The sequence below is a fragment of the Geotrypetes seraphini genome, chromosome 3 (genome assembly GCF_902459505.1).
Source record: "Geotrypetes seraphini chromosome 3, aGeoSer1.1, whole genome shotgun sequence".
Classification (NCBI taxonomy): domain Eukaryota; kingdom Metazoa; phylum Chordata; class Amphibia; order Gymnophiona; family Dermophiidae; genus Geotrypetes; species Geotrypetes seraphini.
Genome location: NC_047086.1, coordinates 338,550,244 through 338,565,103, shown reverse-complemented (window position 1 = coordinate 338,565,103; position 14,860 = coordinate 338,550,244). Strand labels below are relative to the sequence as shown.

Sequence of the window (14,860 nt, the reverse complement as noted above, 5' to 3'; positions counted from 1 at the left end):
TCTTCGAGCAGATGTGAGGGCAATGAGAAAAACCACTTTCCAGGTAAGATACTTAAGATGAGCCTTATCAATTGGTTCAAATGGAGGCTTCATCAATTGAGCAAGAACAACATTGAGATCCCAAACCACTGGAGGTGATTTGAGAGGAGGTTTGACATTGAAAAGTCCTTTCATAAATCTGGAAACCACCGGATGAGCAGAGAGGGGTTTCCCTTCAATAGGCTGATGGAAAGCAGCAATTGCACTGAGATGGACTCGGATTGATGTAGACTTGAGGCCAGAGGTGGATAAGTGCAAAAGATAATCTAGAACAGAAGATAAGGAGGAAATCTGAGGCTCCTTATCATGAGAGATGCACCACGTAGAAAATCTAGTCCATTTTTGGTGATAGCATTGTCTAGTGGAAGGCTTTCTAGAAGCCTCTAAAATGTCTCTTACAGGTTGAGAAAACTGAAGAGGAGTTATGTTGAGAGGTACCAAGCTGTCAGGTGTAGAGACTGCAGGTTGGTATGAAGTAGAGATCCTTGACTCTGTGTAAGCAGAGACGGAAAAACTGGTAAAAGGTATGGCTCCCTGCTGTTGTGTTGAAGTAGAAGGGAGTACCAAGGTTGTCTCGGCCACCGAGGAACTATCAGAATCATGGTGGCATGATCGTTCTTCAACTTGACAAGAGTCTTGAGAATGAGAGGGAATGGAGGGAATGCATACAGAAAAAGATTCATCCATTCCAGTAGAAAAGCATCTACCTTGAGGCGATGAGGAGAATATATCCTGGAGCAGAACTGAGGCAGTTTGTGATTGTGGGAAGATGCAAAGAAATCTATCTGAGGCGTTCTCCACTGTGAAAAAATGTGATGAAGAGGCGAGGAATTGAGTATCCATTCGTGAGGTTACAGAAGACGACTCAATTTGTCCGCCACACAGTTTTTCGTGCCTTGGATGTAGACAGCTTTGAGGAAGGTGTTGTGGAGGATTGCCCAGTCCCAAACATTCAGAGCTTCTTGACAAAGGGAGGGAGATCCCACCCCCCCTGTTTGTTGACATAGTACATGGCGACTTGGTTGTCCGTCTGTGAAAAAGATGTTGAAAAGCTTTGAGAGCACTGAAGATCGTTCTGAGTTCCAACAAATTGATGTGACACTGATGATCCGTACTGGTCCAGTGGCCTTGAGTACGGAGACCATCGAGATGAGCCCCCCAAGCGTAGGTCGAGGAATCTGTTGTGAGGAGCTTCTGATGAGGGGGTGTTTGAAACAGCAAGCCTCTGGAGAGACTGGAAGAGAGCATCCACCAGCGGAGAGACTGTCTCAACGAAGGAGTGACTGTAATGTGTCAAGAGAGTGGGTTGCAAGCCTGCGTCCATTGAGATGCCAGGGTCCACTGAGGAATTCTGAGGTGAAGTCTGGCAAAAGGAGTCACATGTACTGTGGAGGCCATGTGACCTAGTAGTACCATCATGTGTCTCGCTGAGATTGAAAAGCGGGAAGACACTGCATGACAGAGTTGAAGAAGAGACTCCAGACATTGTTGCGGAAGGAATGCTCTTAGTTGGATAGTGTCCAGAACAGCTCTAGTGAACTGTAGATTCTGAGAGGGCTGAAGTTGGGATTTGGGAAAGTTGATTTCGAATCCCAAGCTTTGTAGGAACCACGTAATCTGTTGGATCGCTATAACCCCCTGAGATGTTGAATCTTTGAGCCAGTCATCTAGGTAGGGGAACTCCTGAAGACCATGGTTCCTTAGAGTGCTGCTACCACTACCAGGCACTTGGTGAATACTCTGGGAGATGAAGCCAGGCCAAAGGGTAGCACTCTGTATTGGTAATGCAGATTCCACACCCAAAAGCTGAGGTACTGACAGGAAGTCAGATGAATGGGGATGCGAGTATAAGCCTCCTTGAGATCCAGAGAACATAACTAATCGTTCTGATCTAGAAGGGGGTATAGGGTCGCCAGGGACAACATGACTAAAAATTTGTTGAGAGCCCTGATATCCAAAATGGGTCTCAGATCTCCTGTCTTCTTCAGAACTAGGAAGTAACGAGAATAAAAAACCCTGCTCTGCTGTTCCAAGGGAACTTCCTCGATGGCACGGAGACCAAGCAGAGCCTGAGCTTCCTGACGAAGAAGGGCGGTCTGGGACAATTGGAAGGATACACTCTTGGAGAAAGCTCTGGTGGAACCTGAGTGAAATGAAGAGAGTATCCTTCCCTGATTATTGACAGCACCCAGAGGTCAGATGTAATGGTCTCCCATCAGTGGTAAAAATGATGGAGATGACCTCCTATGGAGGGAAGGAAGGACAGAGGCAGAACGATGGAGGTTATGCTCTGTTTTAGACAGTCAAAAAGGCTATGAAGCCTTAGATGCAGCAGAAGGCTGAGGTTTCTGTTGCTTCTGTTGCTGCGGTTTCTTGGAAGGAGCTCGAGTGTAAGGAGCTGCCCTTGAAGTATAATGCTTCTGGAAAACCGGAGTAGGGCGTGAAGGTTTTGCAGGAGCTGACTTTGGCTTTGGTCTGACAATGGAAGCAAAAGATTTTTCATGTTCAGACAACTTCTTAGTGGCAGCCTCTATGGATTCATCAGAGGTCATTGCCCTGACAAGGAATGTTAGCCAGACGGTCCTGAAGATCAGGATCCATGTCAATGCCAGGCCAAGCGGCACATTGTTACAGAGAAAGCAGTGGCCCTAGCCGACAGCTCAAAGGCATCATAAGATGATTGGAGAAGATGCAACCTGAGTTGTGACAGAGTAGCAGTGACTTCTTGGAACTCGAAATGTCTATGTTGATCCAGGTTCTTCAGAAAACCTGGAAGAAGATCAATAAGGAACTTGAGATAAGTAACAAAGACAAAATTGTAATTGAGGACTTTGGAGGACATCATAGCATTTTGATATAGACGGCGTCCAAATTTGTCCATGGTCTTATCCTCCCTTCCAGGAGGAACTGTAGCATAGACCTTGGAAGGATGGGTTCTTTTCAAAGACGACTCCACAAGGAGGGATTGATGAGATAATTGTGAATTCTCAAACCCTTTGCAATGCAGAGTTCTATACCTCGAGTCCAATTTGCCTGGAACAGCAGATATAGCATAAGGAGTCTCCAGACGTTTGAAAGTTTGAGACAAAAGATTGTTAAGAGGAAGCTTAAGTGACTCCGCAGGAGGTTGAGGTAAATGCATGACCTCGAGATACTCCTTAGAGTATTTAGAATCAGCATCTAACTGAATTTCCAGGTCATCAGCCATCTGACGAAGGAAGGAAGAGAAAGACAGCTGATCCGCCAAGGCCCTGCCTCGTGAGGGACTCGATGACCTCGAGAACAAAGGTGAAGCCTCTCTGGAGAAATGGAAATCCAAAGAATATGGAGATTTGAAGGAGGCAATAGAAGCAGCTGATTCCTGAGGGTCCAGAAGTGATGACCTCAAGCAAGGAGTTGGAGGCCTCGAAGAGCTGGAAGGTCTGGAATGAGGCCTAGACGAAGAAGGCTGCTCTTTAGAAGATCTGCGCCTCGATGGATGTCTCGATGAAGGCCTCGATCGACAACGAGAGTGGTGCCTGGAAGCTGGTCTCAAGGATCGAGGAGACTTCGCCCTATGTATGGAAACAGGCAATGCTGCTGGTGAATGGAAAGGGCTAGAAGCTATAGATCGAAACACAGTGGATTGGATAGGGGAATCTCGAAGTACTCCCAAAGACTCTGCTCCTTGTATGGATTGTGAGGATTCCTGTTGAGACACTCGCAAAGAATCTACTCCTTGCATAGAGTGTGTAGATGCCAGACCAGACACTCGCAAAGACTCTGCTCCTTGCATAGAGTGTGAAGCTTCAGCTCGAGGCACAGGCAGGGATTCAACCTCGCAGGAGACTGCTGATTGTCCAGGCTGGATTACAGGAGGCAGCACCCTGTGCTGGGCGGACAGGTACTCGGGCATGCACGGTGCGACTGACTCAAAACTTCTATGTTTCTACAAGCAAGTCTGCTTGCAAGGCTGTCCACATCTGGGATCCATGGATGACGTCACCCATATGTTGAGAATAGGCTGCCTGCTTGTCCTGGGATAATCAATGATTCAGACTGTCAGCCTGTATTCACTTTGACATATGCTGAATGAGAAATACTGCATACAGAGCTAAAAACAGCTCATAGGAAGATCTTTTGCCTCAGAGAACTGTAAATCTGGATTTCAAATTTTCTGACTGCCCCACCGGCCTGATCACCAAGACTGGAGACCTCCGCCATCCTTGGACATGCTGCGCAGATCCTGGCGGAGGAATGCAATCTGGATCCAATCTCGGTTACGCCTCCACAGAACTGCTCAGCCTGCTCGCTACCCACTAGCGGATGAACCTGGAGTAAGCAATCTCCCAAGGACTCCCTGAGCCTCGATCTGATGTGCAGGCTTTCCAGGGGGCTTACTGACAAGTAGGGAACCCCCTAGAAATAGACGTTTTCCAAAGGCCAAGGATGTCCCCACAGGAAACCTCCACAGCATGAGGGCAAAAATCACAAATGCAAAATACTGAAAATACGTGAAAAGATAAGCTACTACATCCTGGATTGTAGGAAGAAAGACTGAGGAACTGAGGCACAGGCATAGTGATGAGGTATGATGGGGAGGAGTTTAAGTCTCGGAAATTTTGAGGCTTCCTATAAAGTTCTGGAAAGCAGAGGGAAATAACCAACTGGTCCTGGAATAAAGTGGGATTATACAAGAAAGAATGTTAGGAATCATCAGGAAAGGAATGGAAAAAAAGATAAAAATGTTATAATGAGCTTGTATCGCTCTATGGTACGGCCGCACCTTGAATTAGAAAAGGGGCAGAAAAGGAACAGGATGACTTCCCTATGAGGAAAGGATAAAATGGCTAGGACTCTTAAACTTGGAGAAGAGACAGCTCAAGGGTGATATGATAGAGGTCTATAAAATACCGGAGAAAATATTTCTTCACACAATGTGTAATTAAACTCTGGAATTTGTTATCAGAGAATGTAGTGAAATCAGTAAACTTAGCAGAGTTTCTAAAAGGGAATCTATAAGTCATTATTGAGATAGCTTGGGGAAATCCACTGTTTATTCTTAGGATAAGTAGCATAAAATCTGTTTCATTACTTGGGATCTGGCTAAATACTTGGGACCTGGTTTAGCCACTGTTGGAAACAAGATACTGGGCTTGATGGACCTTTGGTCTGTCCCAGTATGGCAATTATTTTTTTTTTTTACTATATCAGAATATTCAATTTAAGGATTTGGGGGATCCCTGAAGGAACAGAAGGAGGTAACTCTTCAATTTGCACAAAAAAATTCTAGAACATTGTTTCCGGGTTCTCCTGCACAACCTGCATTTGAGCTGGCGAGAACACATAGAAACATACCTACTCAGTTCACTTGCAAAAGGAAAAACTGAACAGTGAGCTATTCTCCACTACTTAAGGCAGTGGTCTCCAACTCGCAGCCCACATGCGGCCCACCAGGTACTATTTTGAGGCCCTTAGCATGTTTATCATAATCACAAAAGTAAAATAAAACAGTTTCTTGATCATATGTCTCTTTAGCTACAAATTACAATATTATTATTAAGACTTAAGGCTTCTTTTACTAAGCTGTGATAGCGGTTTTAGTATGCGCTTAGCGCGCGCTGAATTGCCGCGTGTGCTAGACCAGTGGTTCCCAACCCTGTCCTGGAGGACCAGCAGGCCAATCGGGTTTTCAGGCTAGCCCTAATGAATTTGCATGAGAGAGATTTGCATATAATGGAAGTGACAGGCATGCAAATCTACTCCATGCATATTCATTAGGGCTATCCTGAAAACCCGACTGGCCTGGTGGTCCTCCAGGACAGGGTTGGGAACCACTGCGCTAGACTGTAATGCCAGCATTGAGTTGGCGTTAGTTCCAGCCGCGTAGCGCGGGTTTAGCATGCATGGCAATTCAGCACGCGCTAAAAACGCTATCGCAGCTTAGTAAAAGGAGCCCTTAGCCAAAAGGAAATATTTATAAACTATAAAGAGTTTTACCTTATGCAAAATTGTCATTTCTTTAATAAGACATTAACTATTTTTTCTGAAGCCCTCCAAGTAATGCAAAATGCGGCTCTGCAAAGGGTTTGAGTTTGAGACCACTGAATTAACCCTTTCAGGACCAAGGGACATATTTGTCCCATAACTTTAAAATCCTATAAATTTTGATTGGGATGGTCTACAGTTCTAAATTTGATATGTACGGATTCCATATGATACTGCCTTTATGTAAACAAACTGGTTCCGACATTCATTCATTAGCGTCGTTGCCAGATTGACGAGAAGATTCACTTGCCACACTGTCCATAAGCCAGAAGTGTGATTTTTTAAAAAAAAAATAATGATATTTCATAAAAAAAATCAATTTTTTGGCATCTGCAAGCCCTTTTTACCATAAAAATGTCGTCAAAACCACAAAAATTGGCCTACGATCCTTATGGTCCTGAAAGGGTTAAGGAGAGGAATTGAAAGATATGAATGACATCCTTCTGCAAAGTTTGCAGCTATAGAATAACAGCTTCAGTACAGAATCCTATGTCTTTGTAACAAAATTCATGTTATTCCTGCTAATTCACCATGTTATTTCACATTATTATCTGTTTTGCTTTCATAGCTCAACAAAAATCACAATCTAGGATCAAATTGACAGTTTGGAGTTTGAAGTTGTTAAATATTTGTCATTACTGAGCTTGATATCAAGTTTATTTAATAAACATTGAATGATTTAAAAAACAGATTTCTGAATCTGATGCGAATAAATAATTTTAAACATTTGAATTAAGATATATTTCTCTATATATGTATAGCTAGATATCCATATCCATATTACACATACATTTGTATACTGTATATCTAGCAGAAAAGCATACAAATGCCAATATAAGGAAGGAAAGAGGAAGGAATGGGACTTGATATACTGCAAATATCTAGTATTCAGTCAGCTAGTCTTCTAGTCTTTTAGATAAAAGTAAAGACAGCAAGGCTCCTTTTACTAAGCTGCGCTAGCGGTTTTAGCACGCGCTACATTGCTGCGCACGCTACACGCTAACGCCTCCATAGAGCTTGCGTTAGTATTTTTTGTGTAGCGCGGGGTTATCACGCGCTAAAAATGCTAGCGCAGCTTAGTAAAAGGAACCCCAAGCCACTTAATAACAAATGAATTTAAATTCAAGAAGTGAATCATTCGTGCTTTCTTTATATTACAATCCACTGATACCCCCTCTTGGTAGACATGTGCCACTACAAGTTACCCTTGATAAAGCCAGACACACCAATTTATCTTTCTACTGCTTGTGGGAAGACAACTTTGCTGTAACTAAGAAATAGCAGGAAGGTAATATTTCATTTAATGACAGTAAGACTAATGAGTTATTATAAAAACAAAACCACGAACCTGGCAGAATGCTGTCTAAGTCATTTATCATTCAGCAACACACAATTCATGAAATATAGTACTCTAAATTCTTGCTCATTTTTGTTCGGCACAGATTCAGTAATAATGCAAAAATGCTTTTTTTAACCTCTTCTCAAACTCAGAACATTTTGGTTTAAGCAACTGATAGCCAACATGCTAACATTTTCATGCCAGAATGGAAGAATTTGATTCTTGCTGTATATTTATGTTTATTAGTATTTATATACCGCACTTTGCTTTCACATTAGTGCGGTTTACAAAAAAAGTAAGAATGGAACGCCATTAAAGACAACAAAGGCTTTTTATGTGGAGGCACTAGTGCGGTCTGATATCTGATTCAAATCAATTTACCAACTCATTTTTTGTACATATATATATTTTATTGAATTTCTGAAATCATCCCAAAAACACAAGTTCACAATACAGCAAACAAATCAGCAATCCTCACAGTATACAGTTGTGAACAAAAAACAAAGCCATTTACACATAAGTTCCCCCCACCCCACCCCTTCATCACTAGAATAACACAGGAAACTCAGACACAAGCTCTCGGGTATTGCCAATCAAAAGAAAATTATCCCCTACAATACAGGAGTCTCCCACCAAATACCCAAGGAATCCAAGCCATTTAAGAACTATTTCTCCAGTTTACCTAAGAATCCCACACTTTGATCGTGTAGAATGGACTTTCATGTATCCAGCAATGGACTGGTTTGGTATAGGATCCGGATTTATTCAAATGATTCAAACCTTGTATAGTTCCCTTTCTGCCAGATTATATATTAACTAGTGTTTAAGCCCATTACATTAACGGGTGCTAGAGTAGATATCTGTCTGTCTGGGTTTTTTATTTTTTTCTTTCTCTCTCTCTCCTTGGACGCTGTCTGTCATTCTTTCTGTCTGTGTTTCTCCCTGGCCCCCTGCCTGCCTGTATTTCTCTGTTGCGCCATGCCTGCCTGTCTGTCTCTCCGTGGCCCCCTTCTATTCCCTCCCCCCTCCCAGAGCAAAGCATGATTGCTGTCTGCCCCCCAGCACACCCCTCCCCCCAAAGCAGCCCCCTTTCCCTCTCCTCCTCCATTTTTTACCAGCATAGGATACATAACTGCTGTCTGACCTCCAGCACACCCCTCCCCCCAAAGCAGCCCTCTTTCCCTCTCTCCATGCCCCCTGTTGTGCTATGCCTGCCTGCTCCATGGCCCCCTTCTGTTTCCCCCCTCCCAGAGCAAAGCATGATTACTGTCTGCCCTCCAGCACACCCTTCCCCCCAAAGCATCCCCCCTTTCCCCCTCCCCCTGCCGTGCCATGCCTGCCTAATCCATGGCCCCCTTCTGTTACCCCCTCCCAGATTAAAGCATGATTGCTGTCTGCCCCCCCAGCACACCCCTCCCCAAAGCAGCCCCCTTTCCTTCTCTCCCTGCCCCCTGTTGTGCTATGCTTGCCCCTGTTGTGCTTGCCTGTTCTTACCCTCCCTCCACCCCAGCTTCCTGGTGTCTTCTGGCTCACCGGCACGAACTGCTGCTGCCGCTCCCCTTCAAAGCAGCCTGCTGAGGTTCATTGACCAGCTGTAGCGAACCTCGCAGGCCGCTCTCACCTTGGTAGCACATAGAGCTGAGCCCTTTTTATACATCTGATATAGTTGATATTAAACTTTTTTTATTGGTAAAGAGAATAACAACTCACAACCACAGAACACAGATAAGGATTGTAACATTTCCAACAACAGTCAAAAGAGGGCCACCTCCCCCCCAAAGAGGACTGGACTCTGATGTCCTCTCAGGGAACAAAGAGACCCAAACACCCCCCAACAGGCCCAACAGGCCTGTACCCCTCCTCCCCCCAAACCCCCCCTCCCCCCTGCCCCAACAGAAAAGAATCCCAGGTCAGACAGGTGGAGCAGAATACAGTTGCAATCTGTTCACAATTCGACTACGACTCCTTGGCGGCAAACTGTCCAAGTAAGGAGACCAAGTGTGAATAAAGTCACTACTCTTACGACGAGAGGAACAAGCCAGCCGGGTCTCCTGATATAGTTGATATAATGCCAGCGATAATATATTTTACTAGTCTTATAGCCCGTTACATTAACAGGTGCTAGAATATATGGGTGTGTGTCTCTCTTTATTTCTTTCTCTCTCTCTCTCTTTAGCCGCTTTCTTTCTTTCTGTCTTTCTTTTTCCTTGGCTGTCCATCACCACCCCTTGCCTGCGCCCCCTGTCCATTCTTCCTTCCTTTTACCTCCCCTGTGTCCACCACCACCCCTTCACAGCTCTCCTTATGCAGCAGCAGTCCTTCTCCCTTTGTTTTACCTCCCCCCTGTCCAGCAGCACCTTCCTTCTCCCCCTGTCCAACATTAGGCCTCCGTTCCTTTTTCTTCACCCCCCCTGTCCATCAGCACCTCTTTCCTTCTCCCCCTGTCCAGCCGTAGGCATCCCTTCCTTTTTCTCCCCCCTCCTCCTTCTTATCCCTATGATACACTTACCTTGCTCTGCCCCTGATCAGAGGCTCCCGACAGCCGCCCAGTTGCACCCATTGGAAAAGTACCCTCTGCGGCATCCCGCACCCCTTCTGATGCGACTCCCGCTGTCTTTCTTTCTGTCTGTCTCTGTCCCTGGCCCCCTTTGTCTATTTGTCTTTCTGTATATCTCCCTACCCCTGTGTCTTTCTTCTTTTCTTTCTGTCTCCCTTCCTCCCTCTGTCTGTCTGTCTGAAGCAGCATTCCCTCCCCCCCACACCAGTTCCCTGTGCACCTGCCCCTGTGTCTTTCTTCTTGTCTTTCTGTCTCCCTTCCTCCCTCTGTCTGTCTGTCCAAAGCAGCATTCCCTCCCCCTCCATTTCCCTCCCCCCACACCAGTTCCCTGTGCACCTGCCCCTGTGTCTTTCTGTCTCCCTTCTGCCCTCTGTCTGTCTGTCCAAAGCAGCATTCCCGGGCAAATGACTCGGGTCCCGGGCAGCGGAAAGTTGCTGGGCTCCTCGGTGGGGGCACTGAGTGGCCACGATCCCTCTCCTCCCAGAACCCCCGCCCCCCCCGAAGGAACGGAGATCGGCGGCTACAGGTGCTGGCTTCGGCGTCTTCTATCCACTGCGGCCAACCCTAGCGGAAACAGGAAGTAGTCAGAGAGGGCGGGCCGCAGTGGACAGAAGACAGCAAAGCCTGCGTTAGCACGGTGCAGCGCTTTTCTCTTCATTTAAAAGTGGGTGAGCCAGCGAGAAGGAGGAGGTGGTGGTTTTGGAAGAGAGTGAGGGAGGGAGGGGGGGGAGTCGCCGGCTGTGCTGTGCTTTCCCGATCTGTCCGCCGCATACACACTCTGACCATGGACCTACGGATCAGAGATTACAGATCATGCAGGTCTGAGTGCGCATGCGCGGCTAGCGTTTTATTATATAGGATATCCATTCTCAATATTAGCAAAGGATGACTTAAACAAAAATTTATATAGTAACTGCCAGTAGGGCTGAGCAAGGGAAACCCCCAAGTCCTTCTCCCATTGTGCACATGTGAATAAATGTGTAGTTTCCTTACATATAAGGGGGTAGTTTAAAGTGGGGGTTTTCAATGAGTTATTGGAAGGTGAAACAGTAGTATTATTGTAGTCTTAAATCTACCTTCTGGTTGCTGAGCGAGTGCACTGTGACCGGGTCTAGTTGTAGTGCCAGGTTTGCACAGTTAATTGCTGAGGCTTCACTTTTACTGATGAGCGGTTCCCCCTGCTGTGATAAAATTGAATTGCAGCATTTGGGAGGGAGCTTTAGCGTGTGGCTGTTTTAAATTTCAGCCTGGCGTTTGTGTCAGTTAGCCTTGTCTTTCAGCATCTATGCTGCCTGAGCTGTTTAGCTTGTTCTGCCTCAGTAAGTACTAAAGGAGTTTTCTTCTCTCTTCTTCCCCCTTTTTCCTTGCCCCTGGAGGTTATGGTTAGCTGTGGGTTCCCTTCCTTGCAGTTTGCTGCTCTGATGTAATAGAGTAATAAAATTGGAATGTAATGCAGAGTGGGTACATGATTTTATGTTTTGGGGTGTGGGTTTTTATCAACTACGGTAGTGTGGTTGTTTAGTGTTTTATTTTGTAGTGGGAAGTTTGTTTTAATTCATATTTATTTACATGTGCATTTTAGATTTATCTCCTCCTGAGGAAGCCCTCTTGGGTGAAACTGAGGTCTGAGTAGAGGAGCAGTCGTTTTATGCACAACCTTATGAGCATGCACCAGTCACTTTAAAGCACAATAGCAAAGAAAAATTCCTGCCGGGCCGCTATTTGGTTATAATGAAGGAACAAGATCAGCTACCTCCAAAGTAAGATAAGTGCTACCTTTTCCATTTCCATAAGTAGCTGTTGTAATAACTTGTTTGTATTGGGACGGAAGAATGTTATGATAGTCCCAAACTTGGTCTCTTAGCGGCACCATCTGTGCAGGAGACAAAGGACACTGAGCACTTTTCACATTATAATTAATGTTATATTTATGGATACTATTGAATATTTGAAGATATATGCTGGTATTTTGATAATCAAATTTTGAAAAGCATATTTATTAGAAGTAATTCTATACTCCTTTTTTTGCTTGGTATTCTACTTGTTGACCTGGACCCATTTTGTATCCCTATGTACTCTTGGATTTTGTGGGGTATAAGTCAGACATGGAGCCCTGAACCAGTCTTTAGAGGACTTAGAATGGGTTTTCGGCTCTTCCTCTGCAGGCAGTCATGCTTGAGTGGAGGGGGGGAGGTGTGGAGAGACAGAGCAATGCAAAATATGGGGGGATGGGCAATGCATTATATGGCGGGGAGGGCACACAAAGCAATACTAGATGGGTGGGGAAGAGAGATGGAGCAATGATGGATGATAATTTTGTTTTTGTGGTAGTAGTGGTGAGAAGAGAGATGGAGTCATGCAAAATGATTAGGAGGCAGGGCAGAGTGTGTCAGAGTGAAGAAATGGTGATACTGAATGATGGAGGAAGAGACAGAGAAAGGTGTGATACTGGATGGTGAGGGGCTTGAGAGAGAAGAACAATGCTAGATGGTTGGGGAAGAGAGAAAGGCATGATGCTGGATGACGGGATGTTGGAAATGGGATAAGGAAGAAAGAAAAAAGAAAGAACTGAGATGGTGAACAGGAACAGAGGGTAGGAGGAGGGAAGAGAGGAAATGCACATAGATGTCAAGGAATAGAGGAGGTACTGCCCATGGATGGAGGGAAAGGGAAGAGCTAAAAACTAGACAGATTAGAGGAGGAGGCATAAAAACATAAGATAGCTGGATGTGAAAGATAGTTTTGGGACACAGAATGAAGACGAAAGGACAAGAGAAAAGAAATAGTGAATGGACAGGAGGCCCTGGAGACAGTGTTCAGAGCAGAGCGAGGAAAGCAGAATCAGAGACAGGGAACAAAATGATTAGAAAAATAAAATAAAAGACAACAAATTAAGAAAAATTATTTTCAGTTTAGTGAATGAAACATGTTAGTTCGTAGAATTTATTCCGATGTCTGTATTTTGCACTGTACAAGAAGAAATGTGAGGGGGACACTTTATACGATTAATTGCATGATTAAACATTTTTATTTCAATTAATCGTGCAATTAAAATTTTTAATCGATGTGCAGCCCTACTAAGAACTGATAAGCTCATATATAACCATGCTGCTATCAAAATAATGAAAAAATATTTTTAACCACTAAACATACTTTTTTTTTTTTTTTTACTACAATCACCAATAATCGCTTCATGTTTACAATATCAGACAAATATTAAGAATAACTCTATTTGCATCATTCCTGACATCATCAGGCTGATAGCATATATAACACTTTATAAGTAATGTGGTAAAAGCAGTCAGCATAGCTGGGTTCCTGGAGGGAAAGTCCACAATGTGCTATTGAGACAGAAATCGGGAAAGCCACTACTTGACTCTGGGATTAGCAGCATGGAATCTTGCTACTATTTGGGATTTTGCCAGGTACTTATGATCCAGATTGGCCACTGCTGGAAGCAGGATAATGGGCTAGATCAGTGTTCTTCAACCTTTTGGCACCTATGGACATGCGGAAATAAAATAATTATTTTTTGGACTGGCACCGGTCTGCGGACCGGCAGTTGAAGAACACTGGGCTAAGTCGTGCCCATCTCCATCCAATCTCTGCTCCAGATCCCGCCCCCATAATAGTACTAATTGTAACCATTTTTTCCATCCATTTTTCATATATACAAACATACAATATAATCGTATTAACAACACATAATGGTTAACCACAAAATTAAAATGCACAAAGCACACTGTATGCTTTTCAACATTCATTCCTACCAGAAAACAGATTACCCCATGCAAATGCAGGACCAAAAACTAAAAGTCATAATATTCACAAACGAACCCTAAGATGCAAGACTCTGCAAGCAGTACAACCCCTAGAGAAAAACAAACAAATGCATTTCTTCCTGAACAGACAGCAGATGTAAAATCACTAAATAAAAAAAAAAATAAAAGCATTTCCCCTACCATTGTTGTCTCTCTCCCTCCATGTATCTTGCCTTCTGGCCTTCCCCTCGGTGTTAGCTTCAGGTCGGTCCACGGTGCGATCAACGCAGGGTCTTTGGGCCAGCTCCCCAAGTGCTGCATTGCACAAAGCTTTGGGAAGCAGTACATCCCGCACCTCATCTGGAAGCCTTCTCTCTGATGTTTCAACGTCAGAGAGTAGGCTTCTGGGTCAGGCGCAGGCCGCGGATAGGAGCTGCTTCCCACAGCTTTGTGCACTGCAGCACTCAGGGAGCCGGCCCGAAGACACCACATTGATCGTACCGAAGACTGGTGGCTACAGAACAATCTCTTGGGCCCGATGGAGGTGCCAGCCCTGTGGACTGGCAGAAAATTTCTGCGGACCGGCATCAGTCCAAGGACCAGCGGTTGAAGAACACTGGGCTAGATGGACCATTGGTCTGCCTCAGTACAGCTATTCTTATGTTCTTAATTTCCTTATATATGAGTATATACAAAAAGACTATATTTTCTAATACACTTAAATTACACATACAAATTATTACCTTAGGAGAAGCATGAAGCTCTATCCAAGCAGAAGCAGTCTCCATATGCCCCATTCCTTCTCTTTCAATCTTTGGTGAGAGTACTGGTGGTGCTGGAGCATCTCTTTTTCTCTTTTTTTCTGTTTCTGGATCTTGCATGATAGAAATTTGATTCTTTAAAGCAGTGACAGATTTTGGTTCATAAAATGGATTTGACCTGTTTGAAAAAAAAGAAATAAAGTTAAACAAAAAGATAAAAGTGATATCTTTTAATTGGACTGTTATGCTGTAATAGATTTGACTAGTTTTTAGGGGATGACTCCTGTCCTCAGTTCTGAAAATGAAAAATGAAGAAAACTTGCTATTTTGTAAATTTTCAAACAAATCAAGAGATATTAAATATTTAGTTTATCAT

The 14,860-nt window shown here is 44.2% G+C and overlaps 1 protein-coding gene across 8 annotated transcripts in view; it reads right to left on the bottom strand.

The window, feature by feature from the left end:
• EHBP1 (EH domain binding protein 1) overlaps window positions 1-14,860 on the bottom strand; it is a 617,593-nt gene that overhangs the window by 371,621 nt on the left and 231,112 nt on the right. For all 8 annotated transcript variants that reach the window (XM_033936740.1, XM_033936741.1, XM_033936748.1 and 5 more), the window contains one exon: window positions 14,467-14,662. In XM_033936740.1, the coding sequence (XP_033792631.1) occupies window positions 14,467-14,662 (196 nt within the window). The remainder of the gene's footprint in view (window positions 1-14,466; window positions 14,663-14,860) is intronic.